General features: G+C 52.8%; 7 protein-coding genes across 7 annotated transcripts; 5 read left to right on the top strand and 2 right to left on the bottom strand.

The window, feature by feature from the left end:
• Positions 1 to 2,805: 2,805 nt before the first annotated feature.
• On the top strand, positions 2,806 to 7,356 carry B0H65DRAFT_414046 (raptor N-terminal caspase like domain-containing protein; the record flags this gene model as incomplete). Its single annotated transcript, XM_062823884.1, has 3 exons — positions 2,806 to 3,393; positions 3,451 to 7,070; positions 7,143 to 7,356. 3 exons carry the CDS (start codon positions 2,806 to 2,808, stop codon positions 7,354 to 7,356), a joined length of 4,422 nt encoding a protein of 1,473 aa, XP_062686700.1.
• A 1,004-nt stretch (positions 7,357 to 8,360) lies between these two features.
• Positions 8,361 to 10,515, top strand: B0H65DRAFT_43751 (uncharacterized protein). The gene is made up of 2 exons (XM_062825317.1): positions 8,361 to 8,826; positions 8,952 to 10,515. The coding sequence occupies exons 1-2, from the start codon at positions 8,582 to 8,584 to the stop codon at positions 10,327 to 10,329; spliced, it is 1,623 nt and encodes a 540-aa protein (XP_062686699.1). The 5' UTR covers positions 8,361 to 8,581; the 3' UTR covers positions 10,330 to 10,515.
• A 64-nt stretch (positions 10,516 to 10,579) lies between these two features.
• B0H65DRAFT_43763 (ribonucleotide reductase inhibitor-domain-containing protein) lies at positions 10,580 to 11,964 on the bottom strand. Its single transcript, XM_062825323.1, has 2 exons — positions 10,698 to 11,964; positions 10,580 to 10,623 (listed from the first exon to the last, which is right to left on the bottom strand). The coding sequence occupies exon 1, from the start codon at positions 11,843 to 11,845 to the stop codon at positions 10,904 to 10,906; it is 942 nt and encodes a 313-aa protein (XP_062686698.1). The 5' UTR covers positions 11,846 to 11,964; the 3' UTR covers positions 10,580 to 10,623; positions 10,698 to 10,903.
• Positions 11,965 to 13,676: 1,712 nt separating this feature from the next.
• Positions 13,677 to 14,224, bottom strand: B0H65DRAFT_414811 (ribosomal protein S27-domain-containing protein; the record flags this gene model as incomplete). Its single annotated transcript, XM_062823943.1, has 3 exons — positions 13,677 to 13,859; positions 13,938 to 14,000; positions 14,051 to 14,224. Coding segments are annotated over 3 exons (420 nt in total), but the record flags the coding sequence as incomplete, so codon positions are not given.
• Positions 14,225 to 14,860: 636 nt separating this feature from the next.
• On the top strand, positions 14,861 to 15,885 carry B0H65DRAFT_43682 (thioredoxin-like protein). The gene is made up of 2 exons (XM_062825262.1): positions 14,861 to 15,030; positions 15,085 to 15,885. Exons 1-2 carry the CDS (start codon positions 14,966 to 14,968, stop codon positions 15,788 to 15,790), a joined length of 771 nt encoding a protein of 256 aa, XP_062686696.1. The 5' UTR covers positions 14,861 to 14,965; the 3' UTR covers positions 15,791 to 15,885.
• A 1,284-nt stretch (positions 15,886 to 17,169) lies between these two features.
• B0H65DRAFT_544576 (uncharacterized protein) lies at positions 17,170 to 18,349 on the top strand (the record flags this gene model as incomplete). The annotated part of the gene is made up of 2 exons (XM_062829304.1): positions 17,170 to 17,179; positions 17,238 to 18,349. 2 exons carry the CDS (start codon positions 17,170 to 17,172, stop codon positions 18,347 to 18,349), a joined length of 1,122 nt encoding a protein of 373 aa, XP_062686695.1.
• A 1,419-nt stretch (positions 18,350 to 19,768) lies between these two features.
• B0H65DRAFT_451580 (uncharacterized protein) lies at positions 19,769 to 21,268 on the top strand. The gene has a single exon (XM_062826061.1). The coding sequence runs from the start codon at positions 19,850 to 19,852 to the stop codon at positions 20,981 to 20,983; it is 1,134 nt and encodes a 377-aa protein (XP_062686694.1). The 5' UTR covers positions 19,769 to 19,849; the 3' UTR covers positions 20,984 to 21,268.
• Positions 21,269 to 21,405: the final 137 nt, after the last annotated feature.

The following is a 21,405-nucleotide window of genomic DNA, read 5'->3' as shown; positions in this document are numbered from 1 at the left end:
AGCCTCCAGCGAAGAAGCGGAGACCTCATGGAAGAAAGCGAACAAAGGGGTTCAGGGGGGGTTCCCGGGCACTTTGTTGGAGTCCCACTGATGCAAGCACTTCACTTCCACTTTGCAATCCTTAACAATTTCGGGTTTCTCCTAATTACCTGGTCGTGTATCTACCTGCGACTTTCTTTTTCATATTCTTCGATCAGGAACAGTTTGACACGGTAAACTGAAGTATACATAGTACTAACTCTTATGCTGATACAGCATAATAAGCACTTTCTCACCACACCTCAGCCGGGTTTTTGGAACAAAAGGATATCCAATAAGAGACCACACTTCCGCCGTGTAGAGGCACAACACTGTTTCGAAGCCCAATAGTGTTGTGACTGTCAAGATCTTTTGGATAATAACACGCCATCCTGTGACAGTTTCAAAAGTCTAACGGTCTGATATCACACAAGTGGTGATTTTACGCACCCTATTTGGCAGATGGTGTTAGGCAGCTGTACCCGTGGGTGTTTGGTGGCCTTGTCTTGTCAAGGCCTTCTTACCATTAAAGAGGGTGGGTATTGGTAAATTAGGCTTGGCTCAACCACACACCCACCGGTAACAGTGCAGAGCCACATCGTATACCCAACACGATAATGTGAGGTCAGATTCCGCCTACCATGCGGCCAAAGACTTCAACATGTTTTCTCTCCCGGTCTTAACGTACAAGGAAGTACACCGGGCACCGGAAACACAAACACGGCAACCCGCTTCGACACCCGCCGTCGAGTCGGGTAGTATGTTCAAAACAACACCAAAAGTACAATGAAGCATTCGAGTCCTTTGCAACCATTGTTGGACCTCAGGCATGTCATCTCTCTGGCGTCTGGGGTCACATCTCAGACCCAGCAGGGTAGCGTGGAACCAACGTTGATTGTTTCATGTTTCTTATTACCACGCACAGACCATCCCGCACTCGCTTCCTGCAAGCATCTTTATTCAAACTTCAGGGGCCGGAAGAGTTGATGCCGATGCGGAGAATAAATCGACATGCCACCAGACCCGGTCCATACGGATGCAGAGAGATATCTCCAAGAAGGTTACCATTCACTGGTTGGATGTAGAGGTAGGATGAAGAAATTCGCTTGATCTTGTTCGGAGCGGGTGTCCTCGGGGTGGCCGGCTCCCGTTCCGGACATTTTCACGTGAAGCTCCGCGGCAAAGGACCGGAGCGCACAGACCCCCTGTCCAGCGATCCCCGATGGCCGGGGCTCCACCTGATATTTCTTGAAATTGGAGTTCATGCAAAAGCATGAAGGTGCGATCAATGCAACTTGAAGCGTTTCCCACAGCCAATAAAAGCAAGGTAAATTCTGTTGAATAATCAGATGTAAATACCACTGCGGACCATCCCGTCTTGTCAACCATCTTTTGGCCATAGGTATAGAATACGGAACGAAGTTGTCAACATCAAGACACAAGCAGGTGAGCAGGAACAACGGGAAGGCTCCGGCGTCTGCCGGCGACACCATGCACGACTACCGATATCTAGCAAATACCGTGGCAGCGTGGATTGCGGTCGAGTGAGTTTTGCCGATTTCGTGTTGAGAGGACTCAAAGGTTATCTAATACTTATGGTTCGATCGTTGAAAATGTGCCAACAGAGATGAGATTGTGTTCGACAAAGGTTGACAAATTGATGATAATCCGTCCTGCGCAGTAGGCATATGAAGAGGTAGTTGGCTAACGACGGGAATCGGATCCAGAATGAGGCGGCGCATGGATTTGTGATATCCTTGAAGCAATCCTCGAGTCCGAGTCCCAGGCCGTTAACTCGGGCACTATCAATAATGAACGGGAAGTCCCAGCTGACACACGCGGAAAACCTAATGGCAACTTTGCGGTGCAGCTACCGAGCTACCTTACCACCGACGGGAGTGAGGCTGAAAGCATAGACCACCATGTGCACTGCATCATCCATCATGTGCGTGCAGGTGCCTCCTTCTGTGGTGACACCGTGACGGTTCGGGCGGTAAAAGAGACGCCAAGGACGCTTTCAGCCTGCCTACCCTCCACTGTTTTCACCTCTCGATGGGCACTCCGCAGTCCGCAGAACCGACTCGTACCTAGCGCTTCAATCCCAAAGGCGAGTGTACATCCGCAGCGCATCCACATCCACGTCTCCATCCACGGCCCGCATCAACCCACTACCACCCACCACGACAACACACGCTCTGCCGACATCATCACGGCCATTGCCAGTTCGAAACGGTGGTTAGGTGTTTGTTTCGTATCGTCCCGGGTCTCACCAACTGCTATCTGCAACAATCCCGGTATACTAGAGGAGACACAGGCAATTCGCTGGCAGTGACAATTGGTAGGCCCCGGTTACACAATGTGGAAGCGCATTTCACCAAATCCATGACCCGCGCGCAGCTGCCTCTGATAGAAGTCTAGACTGACCCAATCCCATCTCTCAAATCTAGACTACGAAGGTCACGACAGCACCACTACTACAGCCGGCTACTACCACCGACTGGCTACCTTAGTCGCACTCCTACCCCACGCGCCATCCGACCTCTGCGTTTCCGTCCCTACTTTCAGATCGTCATCACCTCTGCTGGACATACAGCTTTGGTTTGTATTAAACCTGGATCGCCGACATCACCTTCAAATCACCGTACGCTCGCTGTTTTACAGACTGTTACACCGCTGCTCTGTTCTCGACTCATCCACTACACACCCATACCCGGCCTCGTCGCGGCCTCGAAAACCCGACTCTACCCTCCGGGGACCATGATCTTCGCTTTCGTCTAGTCGCGTACCATGACTACCGTTTCTCTTCACGCCTCCCACCCCGGTTCCGCAGAATTTGGCCAGAGACAGCCCTCAGCTCCCGCTCCCGCTTCTGGCCGTTACGCGAGGCCCGGCCCTTCGTCATCAACTGCTACATCTCCATCCCGCCACACAATGAACAACCCAGCTCGTCAAAGTTCAGTAACAATGTCACAAGTCCATTCTCAGAGGCCAGAAGATGGCAGCCAGCGCGTCGCAACAAACGGGACCTCTCATCCTGCTGCTCAGAACCAGCTGCCACTTCGATCCAACATACAGAGACGCATGTCCGATTCCTCACCAGCGCCCATGTTTCGACGCCCCTCAAGCGCCCCCGACGACAATAACCAAACATCTCCTGGAACCACCTTGCATGGTGGGCAATCAGATGATGACGATCATGTGCCTGTCGCCCGGCCGGCCAAGCCGCCATTACTGCGGTCCAAGAGCGAACACGGACTGCGGTTGGAGAGGGAAAGCCCCATCGAACAAGTTGACGAAGAGTACCATGATTGGGGTGCCAGGCATGGGTTCGAGGACCATTATCAGTCCGAAGAAGTAATCTCTCAGCTTGCAAATGTACGTTGATTTGTGTCCCTGCCTTGGTTGGGATGTCGCTAACCGTGCGCTGCGCAGAGCTGGTACATGTACTTTACCGATAAGCGACATGAGACAACAGGGAAGCCAAAGACACCCGCTTTCGAAATCCAAGACTGGCGTATGCGCGATCGCCTAAAAACAGTTTCTGCCGCGATAGCAGTCTGCTTGAACATAGGAGTGGAACCACCAGACCAACTTCGCACCACCCCGGGTGCCAGGCTTGAAGCTTGGCAAGATCCGACGGTGCCTCCTGTTTCCAAGGCACTGGAGAATATCGGCAAAGCTTTGCAATCTCAATATGAGACCCTCGCTATTCGGACGCGCTACAAGCAGTATTTGGACCCGTCCATCGAAGAAACCAAGCGGTTCAGTGTCTCCCTCCGAAGAAGTGCCAAGGATGAGCGTGTTCTCTTCCATTACAATGGACATGGAGTGCCTAAGCCAACAGCCTCGGGAGAAATTTGGGTTTTTAACAAGAACTATACGCAGTATATCCCCGTCTCTCTCTATGACCTTCAGCAATGGTTGCAGGCGCCCACAATATATGTGTGGGATTGCTCCGAGGCAGGCAATATCCTCAGCAATTACCACCGTTTCGTTGAAAAGCACGAGCAAGAAGAAGAGGAGGCGGCACAACGGGACCCAAATCACGAAAAGATCAACTTCCGTCCCTACATCCATCTGGCAGCCTGCAATGTCAAGGAGAATCTGCCAACCAACCCCGACTTGCCTGCTGATCTCTTCACTTGTTGCTTGACCACCCCTATAGAGATGGCACTCTGGTTTTTCTGTCTGCAGAATCCCCTCAAAACCAAAATATCTCCCGAGCGAGCCAAGAAGCTGCCAGGGCGGCTTCAGGAGCGCCGGACGCCCCTCGGAGAACTCAACTGGATCTTTACTGCCATCACAGATACCATTGCATGGACCACGCTACCACGCCATCTCTTCCGCAAATTCTTTAGGCAAGATTTGATGGTTGCTGCTCTTTTCCGAAACTTCCTACTCGCACAGCGCATCATGCCTGTGTACAATTGCCATCCTCAGTCGTATCCCGAGCTGCCAGATACACGTCAGCATCCCCTTTGGGAAAGTTGGGACTTGGCTGTCGATCTGGCGCTTGCCCAGTTGCCGGACCTAGAGAGAAAGGAGAGTGAAGGGATAGAGTATGAGTACATCAACTCGTCATTCTTCGCGGAGCAGCTTACAGCATTCGAGATTTATCTGACGCGAGGGGATGCTTTGTCCCAGAAGCCACCTGACCAGCTTCCAGTTGTTCTGCAAGTATTGCTCAGCCAGCAGCATCGAGTACGAGCTCTGGTTCTACTGGCAAGGTTCTTGGACCTTGGGCCTTGGGCAGTGCAACTGGCGCTCAGCATTGGCATCTTCCCGTACGTCTTGAAACTCCTCCAGTCGGCGGCGCAAGACCTCAAGCCAGTCATGGTGTTCATCTGGACTCGCGTTCTTGCGGTCGATATCTCATGCCAGCAAGACCTTATTAAGGATAGTGGGTACAATTACTTCGCGGCCATAATGAAGCCGCAAGATACCCTTTCCATGGTCAGCGTCGGGTTCTTGGATGAGCACAAGGCGATGTGTGCGTTCATCTTGGCTATGCTGTGCAAAGACTACAAGCCTGGACAACTCGTCTGCAACTCAACCGACATCATGTCGTATTGCTTATACCATATCGCACGTCCAGAAGGACCCCTCTTGAAGCAATGGTCTTGCCTCTGCATCAGCCAGCTTTGGAAGGACCTTCCTGAAGGTAAATGGAGGGGCATTCGGGAGAACGCCACTGCGAAGCTCTCCCACCTTAGTAGGGATCCCAACCCTGAAGTACGGGCAGCTATGGCGCATGCTATGACCACGTTCCTAGGAATCCCGGATCTCACGGACGAAGTTGCGAGGATCGAGGAGAGCGTTGCCTGGACCATGCTTGAACTGGCCACAGACGGTAGCCCGATAGTCCGGAAAGAACTTCTAGTCTTTTTCTCCCATTTTGTTCTGCGTTATGAGAGCAAGTTCCTGGTAGCCGCCTTCGAGCAACTATCCGAGGAGAAGGATTATCTTGCTTCGCCTCCACCAGAGGATGGCCAGGATCACAGAATGGGGTTGCACTATGCTCGCCGAGAAAACCGGGAGAGAGATGGCAGTATCAAACCATCGGCATTTGGTGTAGCGCATGATTCAATTTTCGCTGCCTGCTGGAAACACATCAACATCTTGAGCGTGGATCCACATCCCGAAACCCAGAGAGATGCCACTATCATCGTGGACTATGTTCACAATGCACTTCTCCAGTCACCGCTTACAACGCAAACGCAAAATCTCATGGACGAGATCCTCCGGCGCTCTAGAAAAGTGTCGAGGGGTGATATGAGCCAGAGAAGTGCCGCTGCCGGCACTCACGCTGCAGTCGCACAGCCATTGCCTTCGCCAGGCCTTCTCAAGAGGACTGCAAGTTACCTGTTTGGCCCCCTCATGGGGACCCTGGATCCTTCTTCAACCTCGATTCCGCCAGTGTCCCCTGGGCTACAAAGAAGCGGATCTCGAAGCAGCCGAAAAGGTCCGGGTCTGGATTCTGCGCCGCCTGAGCAAAATGATCAGGCTACATCACCAGCAAACTACCACGTTGCCAACGAACCGTCGTGTTCTGGTTACAAGGAGCGCAGCATGAAAGATCTGCCTAGCCTACCATTGGTGAGCACGTTCTTGGACTGGTCAATAGAGTATTTCCGCGAGCCGCAAATGAAAGCATCGGAGGCCGAAGAGCCTGGCAGCCACGAGTACAACGAACGCCTATGGCGCCGTTCACGCAACGAGGCCGTTTTGAGGGAGACCCAGCCCCAGAAGACGCATGCGCGAACCCACAAGTGGAATAACCAAATCGGCGTCATCAATAATGGCTCGCAACCGGCTAAACTCAGCTTCCATCAGTTTGAGAATTACGTTGCCGTCGCAGATGACGGAAATACAGTGAACGTGTGGGACTGGAAGCAGGGTACCCGAAAGAGTCGCTTCTCCAACGGCAACCCAGAAGGGTCTAAGATCTCAGACATGAAGTTCATCAACGAAGATGATCAAGCGCTGTTGATGACAGGATCATCAGACGGTGTGATCCGCGTTTACCGGAATTACGATAGCAATGAGAACATCGAGCTGGCATCAGCTTGGCGTGCTCTGACGCACATGGTTCCGTCCAACGTCAACTCGGGCATGGTATTCGACTGGCAGCAGGTCAAGGGTCAGGTGCTCGTGGCCGGGGATGAGAGGGTCATTCGGATCTGGAATGCCGGTCATGAAATGTGTACCCATGAAATTCCAGCACGATCCGGCTCCTGCGTTACTTCGCTCACGTCAGATCAGATGACAGGCAACATCTTTGTTGCTGGATTTGGCGACGGAGCGATCAGAGTGTTTGACACCCGTATGAAGCCGCAGGAGGCCATGGTTCGGAAATGGAAGGACGAGAAGAGGCAGTGGGTGCGATCGGTGCACATGCAACGCGGTGGGCAGAGAGAGCTGTTGTCGGCCAGCCGAAATGGCAAGGTCCGGTTGTGGGATATCCGCATGGACCAGCCGCTCAAATCGTTCCAGACCACCAAGGACGTACTCAGGACGGCGAGCACTCACGAACACTTGCCTGTCTTTGCTGTGTAAGTTTCCCCTTTTTGTGGTCATCATACTCGGAATCAGTTACAGTGACTAACACGTACAACCCTTAACAGTGGAACTTCCGCGCATCTCGTCAAGGTCTTTGACTTTGATGGCCATGAGCTGACTCGGATTGAGCCTTACTCCAGCTTCCTTCAGGGCCACAAGGACACGCCCATCTCTGCTACCGCATTCCATCCTCACCGGATGGTTTTGGGTTGCGCTGCTCGTGGGGACTATCACGTCAACCTGTTCGCTTGTGGGAACGAGAAGGTTGGCCCCTTCTAAAATCACGAGAGGGATGGCAACCTCCAAGTCACGAAAGGCACAAGAGGGTTGGCATCCTCGGGTCTATGGAACCGCTCATGACTTCTGGCAAGCTACATCTGCCCGTTGACTTTCTCATGGTCTGTGACTGTGTACATCCATCATCTCTTATGGCACTCTTCTTGAGTTCGTCACGTCTTGGTTCATTTCGAGCATCCCAATCATCATTGTTAGAGGAACTTCCCTTTTCAAGCTTGCCCCGTTCACATGGTGATGCGTCTTCCTCTGGTCGTTGGTTTCTCTTCACTGCATGGGAATCTGGTTCTGTTATGTTTATGTTCATGTTTATGTTTCACGTTCAAGGATAATGCGTATATGAAGAAAGAAGAAACGAGTGTTTCCAAGGAGGTTGAGTAGAGGCGAATTAAAGCTCGTAATGGGAGCCAGGAACCGGAACAGAAAGGTTTGGGGTGAAAAGGCGATTGGAAGTTTCCTCTCTGCCTGATACACCACAATCAATCTTGCTCACCCGTGGAGAGTGCGTGGAGGGAAGGAGGGTGAATAGGGTTTTCCAGTGGTCTTTAATCAGCGGTGTTTTATCTTATTCCAAGGAGCGAATGGTTACCGTCCTTTCTGCATTGTTATTGTGACTTCGTGATATGTAGAGATAGAATTGTTCGAAATCTACCTCTAGTAGATAAAGTCCTGTTCAGAAATACAAAATATCTGGGGGATAGTACAAGCGTACTTCCTTAAAATCTCAGCATACCACGACCCTCGACCCTCCATACTTCTTGTTTGCCTTCCGATTCGCTTCCAATTGTATTGTTATCAAACTCTTTGCACAACAACCCTCTTATAAGTTTTTGTGAGAAGCACCTCCATCACCGAGTTGACTCTTCTCAGTTGCTAAGCCAATGTAGCCAATCATCATACATGGACGGTGAAAAGTGGAACCCCTGGCGAGCTCAGCTGCAGCCTGACCCCGTTTTACGAATACACTAGGACCTGAGCTCGTCTCGTCACTGTTCGTTATGCCAGACGCGTAAAATACCAAACCTCAGCTTCCACTTGCAACCTGAAGCAATTTCATCTCAGGCTTCAATTGGCACAACAACCACAAACGAGCTGCTTGATTAAGTTGGCCAAGCTTGCGTAGTACTAACCGTCCTCGACAAGACTGATCTAGCTACCGCAAGTTGTCGCCGAACTTCGCAACGCAAAACAACCAGCCGGACAACGAGCCATGGGCCCCAAGCGAGACCATGATGCCCTCACGCACTCCGACAACGAGGAGCCAGCACCGCAACCCGTAGCCAAGCGGCGGAAAGAGCATTCGTCTGCCAAATCCAAAACAACGGAGCCAAAGACCGACTCTACATATGGCCAACGCGCCGCCTTCCCTGGCCTCGATGAGCCTGCTGCGCTCAGCGACGAGGACCTGGAATTCGAGGACCAAGGCGATGCCCTCGCCTATCTCCGTTCTGTTCGGTAAGCTTCCCCTTCCTGGATACTCTTACCTCCCCTCCCTTCGCAAAGAGATACCCGTTAGGCTAAACAATCTTCATCTCTCCCACTTGGCAGACCATGATGACTGACGATGGTAAGTAACACAGACAAGAAGCGAATGGTATACCTCACCTCCTCGTAGCTCCCAAAGCCGGGCCGCAACTTCCGCCCTACCTCTCGAATAGTGATTCGAACAACAACGTAGACCGAAGCATCTACCACGACGGCCTCGGCGATTCCCGCGGCTACTACCAAGACGGCGCCTACACGGCCGCACCCGACAACCTCCTCCAGTCCGTCCCCGAAGACGATGACAACGCCGACGATTACTACGGCCATGGCCACGGCTACGGCGGCGCCAACTATGACGACGACAGCGACAGCGACTGGTCAACCAGCACATCCCGCGCCCACGCCCTCTTAGCCACCAACCGCCACCTGGCGCGGGAAGCCTACTTCGCCTCTCTCATGACCCAATTCTCCGCGCTCCGGGCCATGCTACACCAAACCCCGCCCCCCTCCCTCCTCTCCTCCTTGGACAAAGAGCACGGCTACCAAGTCGGCTCCTTCGGCCCCAAGTCCTGGACCTTTCGAGTCTGGACGAGACGCATCCGCTACACGGACCCGATCCCCGCGCAGGTGGCCGCCATGGACCGCTTCGGCGCGCTGAAGCTTTTGCGCGTGATCCTGGGCGGGAAATTTATCCGTCGGGGTTGCGAGCTGCGCGAGCGCACGAGTCGGTGGATCTGGGCGCTGCTGGCGCGGTTGCCGGATAGGGGGGAGATGGATCATACGGATATCGGGTGGGTGAGAGAGCTGGGGAAGAGGGCGGTGTTGATGATGGTGAGCATTGCGCAGATGGCGGCGTTGAAGGAGGAAGTGGAGGGGGATCTGGAGGGGCAGGATCTGCTGGTTGGAGATGATGATGGTGAAGAGGAGGAGGAGGAGGAGGTTTTGGTTGAGTTGGAGCCGGATACGAGTAATGAGGGTGTTGGTCGCGTGGAGGAGGAGGAGGAGGAGGAGGAGGTCAGCAATGAGACGGAGGGTCAAGCGGCTGAGAAGGACGGGGTTGAACCGGCTACCGCCGAGGACTCTTTGGCAGCTGCGAACCTTGTTACTGAGGATCAGGGCAACTCGAGCAAGGTTGAGCAACAACGCCAGGAGCAAGAAGAGACGGGGGAGGGAGAGATTGACATGGACATCGATGATGGAGAAGTGCTCGATGAAGAGGGAGGCCCCGACCCTCCTGCTTCCTCATCAAAGGATGATGCCAAGGCTGACATCGCGGCTGCAAAGGCACGATTGCTTGCTCAGCTTGATGAAGATACTGCTGCTGCTGACGCTGAAGCTCAGCAACGGGAAGATGAGTTGACGAGACAACGCCTGAACATGAGAGCGACGCTGAATATGATTCTGACTGTCGCCGGTGAGTTTTACGGTCAGAGAGATCTACTCGAGTTCAGGGACCCCTTTCCCGCTCTTTAGAGGTAGGAGGTCTTTTTACGGGTTCATTTTCAATCCCAGAGTCGGTTGGTTTTAGTCTGTCTTCAACTCTTGAGATGGACGAAAATCGATAAGAGACAGTATGCGTTTTACGTCGGGCATTCCGTGATGAGGGACTCAAATGCGGTTATGTTGAGCCACGTATAATAGGCGTGGATCGAACATTCTTTGTTTGGCTTCCAAATGAGCTCTAGATTATAGGTATGCAAGATTTCTCAACCGCTTCACGTTCCCTTGAGGGTTCGATATAACTACAAGATAGACGATACACAAGACCTACTTCCTGCTGTCAATGATCGATGATGTAAAACGCATGCCAAAAAGACGACAGGAAAAAGAAAGCCACTGACGCGTATGCTCCTGCTCCCATCTAAACGAGTGCTTGCCGGCCTCAACCACCTCGTAACAAACTCCATAAACGCCATACAATATGCGAACAATGCACCGATGCGTAAAAGTCAGGTCGAGGTAGAGAAGGACAAGCGTGCAAAAAGAAGAACCCCACCACCATGAAATCAAACAAACACAAACAAGGAACCGCCAGACTAGGTCACCTCTAATCCATATCCATATCTCCACTTCTTCCCCCACGATGACTTAACCCATAATCCAAAAACGGCGCCTCCTCGAAATCATCTACCGGGGCGACACCAGAAGACTGGGGAACATAGCCGCCAAAGTTAATCGTAGTCTGAGTAAACTGACTCCCCTGTCTCTTCGGCACCGCCATCACCCTATCATTCGCAATAGTATTCGTCCTGCTGCCTCCACCACACCAAGCCATGGGCTCCAAGCTGCGCGGGGCTCTCTCCTCATCTTGGTCATCGTGAAACTCCTCGCGACGACGCCAATCCATGTCTTCTCCAAAGAGTCCTGCACCGCCTTCTTCCGAGCTTCCGTCTTCGTGGATGCGCTTGCGATTGGCGGCATCCTGGACCTGCTGCGTCGTCGCAAAGCGGACTGAGGAAGGGTTGGAGAAGACGCTGCTGGCGTTGGAATCCTGGCTGCTTAGAGCAGAAGCGCTATTGTCGTCTTGGACGGCGTACCCGCCGATTTTGTGGATCCCGCAAAAGGGGGTGAGTTCCCGGTTGGCACTGCTGGCGGCGGTGACGGCGGGAGCGGGAGGCGCGGCCGATACCGGACGGTTGTGGCCGTTGTTTCCTGCAAATGCACTTGCGCCGGACCCCGCAATGTGATTGCTGTTGGTGTTGTTGCTGTCGTCCATCCAGGAGGGGAAACCCGATGCGATCTTGCCGGTCTTGTAGCCCTCCGGAACGGACTTGCGCACGCGCATGCCGACGTTCAGGAGACTGGATCGGATGGTGGGCGGGAGGACTGGGCCGTTTAGGGGAGCGGCCTTTGCAGACGATGCGCTGCTGGTAGAATCGAATTGTGAGTCATCGCTGGACGGTGTGATTTTGAAAAAGGAGGTGATGGAGCGCTGGGCCGGGTCGCTCGCTGCGCCGGCGAACTGGCGTTTGGTTCGGGAGTTGGACATTGGAATTGGTTGGGTTTGTCGGGTGGTGGATCTACGCCGTCGGAGAATATTAAGGTTTAAATCTCGGAAGGTGATTCGAAACTGAAGTTCGCAATCAGATTGAAGGTTTGTGTATGGGATTGAAGAGGTTTTGTTGGGTGTTGTCGGGAGAGTTTCCTTCTGGTGGGAGGATCAAGAAGAGATGACGTGGGGAAGTGTTTCGAAGGGGGTGTGACAAGGATGTGGGGAGAGCCCTGAAGATGCAAGCACTCAAGCCAGTCAACCAACCGTTGGGTCGCTGGGGCTTGGGGTTCACAACTCACAAGTCGGGTTGCCGGAAGCGATCCAGTCGCATGAAGGGGGTGACCCGTTCATGTGGGTCTGGGCCTCTTGCATTTGACGTTGAGGACCTTGACGAGCACTCACGATCAAGTTGTCTTTGCCGACCGCCGTAGATGACACCAGCTCCACTCTCATTGGCCAGACTTGGCATCTTCGGCCTTGGCAGGCTTCAACGCCAACAACAAGATGACGATGGTGATGATGAGAATGCTTAGGAACTCCGGATTCTTTTGTTTTGATATCCTAAAGTTACTCTTGAGGGCATTATACGTAGTTTGAACTGTCGTGGGGTGTCCCTGGACAGCTGTAGTCTATGCTAACAAGCAGGTCTTTCCTCAACTCACATGCCATTCCAAAACAGGCACGCGAGCAAAGCCGGACAACTGTCTGCATGCGTAATGCATACAAGTATCGAGAACTCTGAGCGCTCTGAGCGGCATTCCAAACGTCACTGTTGGATGATGTTCCCGTCTGTTTTGGTATTCTTTCGGCTGGTTACAACTAAACTTTGTCTTGTCTCAAAGGCACTGATTGGGCGTGTTGCATATTGAATTGAGTTCATTCATCTGCGTGATCGTGCTAGGTGTGCCGCACTGCGTTTGTTGGTTGATGGCTTTCTTTCATCGATAAAGAATTACAAGGCGGGTTACAGTTGGTCATTTGTTGCGCCTCGGGTCTTAGCTTGAGCAGTTGATACCTTTGCTCTGGAACCATGTTGACGAAGCAATGACTGAAGCCTACAATGCCAGAAAACAATGCGGTATGGGAGCCAGTAGCAGAATGGACACTTGTGACGGGCTGGCTCATGTGACAGAAGCAAGATTCACCGTCGATTTCGCCGGCATAGCAAAGCTGCGAGTATTGTCGTAATTCACTACCCTAGCAGTCTGGTAGAGATATCATTTTGAACACGTCCCCAACCTACTTTTCAGACCGCTATTTGACCCTATACATCTACGCATTACTTCAGAGATAACATGGGGAACATAAACGCGACATACACCGGCCAAAACAGGGATATCACAACAAATCACGCCAACGGAAGATGGTAGGACGCGTGTCGTGGATTCTCGTAGATTCGTACCGGAGCAGTGTCCTCCCTATAGCCCGTCCACTGCGCTAGGTATGGAAACAACCAAGCAATCCGCATCGCGGCTTGTCGAATGCCATCCGCCCATGGCACGTCAGTCGGGGCAATCATGAAACATGTGCCTTCTCCCGCTATCCACCCACGCAGGCTGACCTGCCTGAACATCAAGACAACAGCAGGAAACGCGCGCAAATCGAGAAAGACGAAGATGATGCAAGATATCCGGACCCAAAACGCCCTCCCAATTTTGTTGTGCGCGCGAGGTAAATCTTCTGGTGAATCCATCTTCTTCCGCAACGAGATTGATTGACGATCGAGTATGATATTTCTATGCGCCCGACTGGCAGAAGCCTTGCAGATACCAAGATGTCCCCATTACCACGCCGTTATGCTGAAGAAAAGAACCGACCCTCGAACCGTCTACTTGCGGCGGAAAGAGCAGCCCTCGGTAAGGCGAGCCTTACCACCGGTGGGCTGGCAGAGGACAGTGGTGCAGCCCTGGCAGATGACGACGGTCTGGGCGTGGGAGAAAACAGTGGTGATGGTGAAGCAGCCGGGGCACTTGACGTCCATGAAGAAGGAGCGGGGAGCAGGCACAAGGGTCTGCGACGCGTTGTCAGTATCATGTCGCGGCTAGGAGGCCGTGGTGTATTGATATCGTCGGGGGTCGATGCGGCATACCTTGAGCTTGTGCTTGCGGGCCTCAGCAGCCGGGCTGGGGTTGAGGAGATCAACGGCGAGAACCTTGAGAAATCAAACTGTCAGCATCACAGCCTATGTCTAAACATCAAAACAACCCCATTTCCATCAAATCCTGCCCTTTTCTCGTCGTCTTTTTTCGCCCAGATGTCCGCCGAGGTCGTTGTTTTCGATTTCCTCCGCTGTTCCACCTGTTCCTCCGTCCAAGTGTCGATGCACATTTCCCGTCGTCGAAAAGGGCCCAAAATCCATTTCCATCGCCAAAACTGCAAAATCAAAAATGGCAGGGTCTTACCATCTTGACTGATTATTCGATGTCGAGACAACGAGCTTTCGGTTGAATGATGAAATCTGGTGGGATTGGCGGCAGATTTGTGCTCGTTGGTGGTTGAAAAAGAGGGGAGGTCGAACCTAGCAAGACACAAAAGTTCAGGCAAATTTTCGGTCTGTGAGGAGCACACGCAAAAGTGGCTAGGCTGGCAGGCGACAGTTAGGGCTCGCTTTTTGTACCAATCAGAAACCCTGCTGCACAGACCTTGGCCGTCAAAGTGGGGCCGGCGATTGCCACCTTCGCCAAGTGCTCTCTGATTCAAAGGCTCACCCAGTGGCGCGGGGGGTGTACAAGGCTCTCGCTGTGACGCTGCATTCCCCGGGGGCGGGGGGGGGGGGAGGCGGGGCAGTGATGAGATGGGGATGTCAACACAGAGGAGCAGACCGCCCGCGGAGTGGACATGCCAGCGAGGCCAGACAGCTCCAAAGGGGTCGTCACTTTCTTTCTCTTTCGAATCGCAAAGCGACATCTTCGTTCCAGGCAACTATTCTTACAAATACACTACCGAGGTCGCGGCGATAATTCCACAGTTGCCTAACGGCTACCCCTTAGATCCCAGGCCCATCCCGTTTCACAAGCTCGACAAGCTCCCTGAACATCATCGACCTTCTCCCTAACACTCCGCAATTTGCCCCTCCTTCAAGCCGACACTACCCCTTGACCGCCACGCACGTTCGAGATGGCCGCCCCGGGAGACCAGCGCATAGCTGTTCCTATCGACGACCCCAACGCCGACACAGAATGGTGAGAGACAGAGAGGCACATCCTCGCGGTCAAGGCCCGCTTACAGTTCTGTAGGAACGACATCCTTCGCAAGCATGGCGTCATCCCCGAGAAGCCCCCCAGCCCGACGCCTATGATCCAAGAAGCTATCGAAGAAGCGCGTCGACTTGCACACGAGAACAGACTTGAAGGCAAGGACCTGGATGAGCTTGACGAGCTTGAAGACGAGGAGGACGAAGAGTTTCTGGAGATTTACCGCCAGCAACGGATGAAGGAGCTCAGCGCACTGCAGAAGAAGTCGGTACATGGCAGCGTCTATCCCTTATCCAAGCCCGAGTACTCCCGCGAAGTCACCGATGCGTCACAGAACGGACCGGTGTTTGTCCTCCTTACATCCTCCTTGGGCACCAATGTCGAGTCGAGAGTTCTGTCAGAGCTGTGGCGCCAGGCGGCACGCGAGTACGGCGACATCAAGTTCTGCGAAATGAGAGCGTCGCAGGCCATCGAGAACTACCCCGAGCGCAACTGTCCTACGATCTTGGTCTACAACAAGGGGGATATTGTCAAACAGGTCGTAACACTCATGACAATGCATGGTGTCAAGACCAATATGTTGGACATCGATAACCTGCTCGTCGATGTTGGGGCGATCCCTGACAATGACATGCGGGTTGCCAAGAGGAGGAGAGAAGTTCAGGAGGCGGAGGAGGAGAAGCTCTTTAGCAAGAACATCAGAAGCACCTCTGACCACAAGGAAGAGGACGACGATGACTGGGACTGAGTCGGGCATGTCATAATACGCCACATCTCATCGTGCCATCCCGGCAGCCCGAGCGAGGAGACACGATACCATTCCGAGGTCGAACTCAGCATGCTCGATCACAGAGAAAGGCCACACGAAAAGAACAAGGGGCCTTCATGTACGCCGGTGCCATACCACGCCGCGTACCAGTTACGATTCACCGGACATAATGATCACTAGACGTTTTAATCGGAGCAGATGCTCCAATACCAAAGTCCCCAAAGTTGTAAATGCCTTATTCAGATGGGCGTTGCCGGACCTTATACTCCGGTTTCAACTCTGTAGCAGGAGTTCATCGAACTTAACTCCAGACACTGACCCGAGGAGGCTCAACAGCTGACTTTGACCGTTCTCACATTGCCCCTTTTCATAGGGAGGTTCATCAAAGGTATGGAGCTGACATATGTAGAGGGATATCAGAACGTGTCCATGGTGTAATGGTACACTTCAGATTGGGGGAAATTGATAAGATAGCAGATCGTCGTCAGGTCTACAAAACCGACCGTTGACTAGTGTATGCGCCTCCTTCCTCTTCTGTACATACGTCGAAGGTCATGGCCTTGACTCGCTTCCAACAAGCGCGCGGTCCAAAGGTGATAGACGGGTGCTTCGAGTTTCCAGCTCTCTTGAATTCCCTCTTGGCTGAGGTCTGCCACCCTAACCCTGTCCCGTGCCTTTAGGAAAGCCTTTAAGAGAGGCACGTAGCTGTCTATTCCTTACTATCTCATCCATCTCCAAGACCCCCGCCGTTGTGCCTTTCTGCCATGGAGTTTTTAATCATGTCGTCGATCGAAGTTCAAAAGCCGAGTAAGCCTCAACGGGCACTGCTTATCTTCCTCTACCCCAGGAAGTGTATCTACCAGCTACCTTACCAATAACTGTGGGTGGTGGGACTGTTGATGGACCCTCTGTTGTTGTTAACGCCAAGACAGAGAGCCAATGTTTACCCCTCGCTCCCCAGTACTTGTTCTCCTTGTGAATGGTATGCCCGTTCACCGAGCAACCGGTAATCAGATTTTAAAGAGCAGCTCTTCCCTGGGCTGACGCTCATTTTGCTCCTCCAGACATATTCCGTGTGGTTTTCAATACCGATCTTGGGTCGATTAAGCGCCTTCAATCGTGGGATCAAGCTATTCGCTATGCGCTCAATTTTTGCAGCTTTGGATTGGCCTGTCGGTAGGTGAGGCTGGAATCAAGGTGCGCCATCAGGCACACAAGGAAGACGAGGCAGAAAGGTTGTTCGTTATAAACTTTCAGCTCGTTACCCCTCGCAGACATGAAACTTTCCTCAGATCAATCTCAACACCAAACCGCCCATCCATTTGAACCTTAATCAACTTGTGCGGAGATTTATAACCATGGCGCCCGGTCAGTATGCTCACTGCAACTTCTGGCATAATCATGACAAAAGCTGATTTTCTGGCAGGAGGCCCATCGCAGTCCGGGGTTATCAGCGGCCGGGTGACCAAGTCAGTGCCGTCAACTCCAGGAAAGCCAAAACCATCACAGAGTAGCAATACTGGCAACACTGGCACCGGGAGATCTGGGAAAACTCCCAAGTGGAAATATGGTTTCTGTCCGAAATGCCGCTTCGGCCATCTCGTGAGGAAGCAGATCAACCCGGACCATCCCAACCAGGACATTGCCGGGAAGTATCGACTCAGCTGCAGCGACAGAGAGAGAACGGGTTGCAAGCATTACGAGATCCGGAACACAGACCCAATGCTTACAGCTCCACCAACTCCCTCAAACAAGCCCATCTGCCCTCAGTGCACAATGGGTCGACTCGTCAAGAAGTGCTTGAATCCCTTCAACTTCAAGGAACAATGGATGGAATGCGACAGAAAAAACGCACCGGAACGGCCGTGCGACTACCGACAAGACGTGCACGGCAAAGCACTTGAGAATACGGGGGTGGTACCCGGAACACAACCCATGGGACGCCCCTCTGACCACCGTACAGATGGGAGGAAGCTGGACAAAGGGAAAGCGCCGGAACGGCCAGGCCCAGCGAATACAGCAAATCCAGGAACACGGGGTCCAGAACCCGAGGCTGGACCATCTCGAGCTGCAGAAAGGGTTATAGACCTTACTGAAGATGGAGAGTTTACGCCCGAAAGAACACCTTCACCAGTGCCTGCCGCTCTTACTGTCAGCGCCGCCACGGCCGTCGAGTCCAATGACTCTGCCTCTGGCCCTGGGAAAGGCACGAAGTCCAGGCTCGTCGAGACGGCCGCAGATATTCTTTCTTCCCAAACCGTCATCGATCTGGTCTCGGATATGTCGTCGCAGGCGTCTGACATGACGGGGCCAGGGGAAGGTTCATCCAAACAGGCGGAAACTCTTGCAGAGCCTCACAAGCAGCCGGCTGGCAAAAAAGCTGACGCATATCTGGACGAATTCGACTCTTCCGATGATGAAGAGCTTGCCCACTTGACCGATTACATCTACACTTCTGCACGAAAACCAACGCCGCAACTAGGTGTAAAGACAGAAGCTCCCAGCAGCCCTATAGCGAAGATTGAGAGGGATGATTAATATCAGCTGGGAGTCTACACTGAAACATCCCAATTATACAGGGTTTTCGGTTGAAAGTGGTTAAAGGGATCGCAACAATGGAGGCGCATGCGCGGGAGCAGCCGACGGGACAGGCACCCGTGGCGCCGGAAAGGAGCACAAACCGAACACGGTCGGGGTGACCGAAACAAATCATGGGAGACCACCCAGCGTGTCGAGGACGCACGAAAGCACGAGCCATTTCGGTATTTAACGTTATCTGACGCCATCAGTGGGGCTCCACTTACAAACTTTGTGGGGTGCAATGTGGGGCAGAACATTAAGCTCCGCGTCAGATGTCTGCAAACGCGTCTCGATGTTTATCGTTCGAAGCGCGTTGAGGGTGCCGAATGCAATTAAATGCGCAGAAGACGCGTCTGTTCTGGAAGGAAGTTGCCCAGGATTCCCGGATCAGTCTTGCCTCGATCCGGTCTCACGCATGGACTTTTTGCCCGTTATTTACTGGTAATTACGTACAGCTCGGAGACCATGGAGCAATCACTCACCGTTTCTTTTCTTCCCTTTTTCTTTCTTCATTAATATCTGCAGCTGCTTTATCCAAATCAGCGAACCGACCCGGAAGTACGGGACTGCAGCTTGAAACATTTTACAGTTTCTCGTTTTCTTTTTGACACATTCTCACTTCCGCTGCCAATTGTCTTAGACAGTTACCAACCACATCTTGTCCAATCTCGTCTGCTCTTCCTCACCCTTGTCTCACACCATATAGCGGCTTGGGTAAGGTAACAGAACTTTGATCCGGGCTGCCCCCTCCCCCGCCTTGTGCTCACACTACATACTGGTTTCCGTTGGTCGATCCATTCCACATTCCTCGGCCAATTCCTTTTATCGATATTATCACCACCACACGATAATACCACCGGCAGGGATTCCGTCATGGAGGTGGACGAACCCACCTTGCCGCCTTTGCCAGTCCCGGACGAACTGCCCGCCTTTACCACATATATCCCAGGGGAACGCAAACGGTCCCGTGCCTGCTATGCCCCCCCTCCTCCTTCGCCTGGTATGAGCAGCTCTAGTGACCCTGCATACTTCTCGAGCGACGATGATCCAGCTTTGGACAACTACTTGCAAGAGCGGCGGAAGAGGCGATATGTGGGCTCGTGGTTCGACCAAGTACCGGCATCCTCCGACTCTATCATGGGCGACGATGCAGATCCCGGCCCATCGTCAAATCCCCGACACAAGCGACACTTGAAGCGACAACCCGATAGCGGCGTCTGGGTCGGCCAAGACGCAGTAACAGACACCGATGGTGATATCGACCTACCGCCACTTGCTGCGCGACTCCCTCTTCCTTTTCCAGGCGTCAAACGTATACCGAAACTTAGTTCAGAAGAGCAACGCGCACAAAACGTTGTCCTAGCATGTGTGGACGATGGTCGGGAAGACGTCGATCTGAGGTGAGCCAGCGGGTTCAACGCACCACCCCTTTCGCGGATAGTCATTGTGGAGGAGGACATGCTAACTTTTGGTAGCCAAATGGGCTTGGCCTCGATCTCCGACTCCGTTCTTGAACCACTTGCGGGCCTGACTCCGATCCCTGTCGTGGAAAAAGATGTTCCATTCGAACCCCGAGACCCGAGTCTTAAGCTTTTCTTGGGAAACAATCAGCTGTCGACGTTTCCCAGCGCTCTTCTCAACCTTCAGCACTTAACCGTGCTCAGCCTTAGAAACAACAAGCTGACCGAACTGCCGCCCGCCATTGCAAAGTTGACGAATCTGACAACCCTCAACATCGCCAACAATCGGTTGCGCCACTTACCGGGAGAGCTGATCGATCTAATGGAGTGTGCCAGTGGACTTCACACCCTGAATATTCACCCTAATCCTTTTTTCCAACCAAAACACCGGCAATACATCCTGGAGGATGACTTCCTGGAATACAAATACGAATGTCGTACAAGGGGGCGGGGGACTCACGGATTCCTAGTAGACCGGGACCAGGGCGAAAACTTCACACTCTTCACTACGGCACTACGCGCCCGCACACCGGTCCAATTCTCCAACAGTGCCGGCCACGTTCTCAGCAAGTTCATTTTTCCCGATATGGCTCAGCGTCTCACGGATAGCTCGAAACTGCTGGAAACAGAAGACTTTGAGTTCTTGGCCATGCCGCAAACTGTTAAGCAACACCTTGAATCGTTGGGGCAGTCGAAGCGGTCTTTCCGACCCAAAGGCCCATCATCGCTTCTCGCAACAGCAATGCGAGTTGCAGCACACTCCAAGGACGCAGATACACTGCCGGACCTGCTAAGGACTGACGGGTGTCCCTCACATCTTGCTGATCCGCTTGAACGTACCATTACGGTCAGTAAGATGGGTGGTCAGCATTGCTCGGTTTGCAAGCGGGAGACACTCTGTCCCGTGACTGAGTGGATCGAGTTTCGCGAGATTCGGAGCACGACCGTTGAAAAAACGATGACTGCTTCAGGCGGATCATTCGAGACGCGAATTAAATACATGACTATCAGCGGGCGCGAAGACGAGGCATGGGTGCCTTTTCTTCGAAGAGGATGTTCCTGGGCATGTACACCCATCGTTCTAGATCCTTCAGATTCAACCCCCCTTACAACCCCAACCGGAATGTTTTAAGGTGTCCATGTGAAATTCTGAAGGAGCGGTCGATGTTTTACGGCATTGGGTTTTCTTGACTTATTGTACCTGTGGTTTGGGTCGGCGGTGTTGGGCGTATGGCGAACTTATACGAAGTAACTCAATTTAGGCAGTGGCTAACAACCAAGTTGTTCTGTGGTTTGGTGCCATTACATTTGCTGATCTCAGACGGTTCATATATTACTTTCAGGACGGTATAGTTATTGCAGAGCGTCAGTAGCGAACTAGACATATCTAGGAAGATATCGCGGTGTCACCTTTAAATGCTTCCCTTTCTGGATGTGAATGTTATGATGCTTGCCAAGGAGCTGGACAACTCCACCAGTAAACAGCGGGGAGCTGAGCTCTGGACAGGGGGTGATTCGGGGACCCCCGCTTGACGCTTCCAGGTGCTACGACTT

The sequence above is a fragment of the Neurospora tetraspora genome (assembly GCF_033439725.1).
Source record: "Neurospora tetraspora strain CBS 560.94 chromosome Unknown B0H65scaffold_1, whole genome shotgun sequence".
Classification (NCBI taxonomy): Eukaryota; Fungi; Ascomycota; class Sordariomycetes; order Sordariales; family Sordariaceae; genus Neurospora; species Neurospora tetraspora.
Note: the sequence above shows the minus strand (reverse complement) of the source record. Positions and strands in the feature narration are given on the sequence as shown.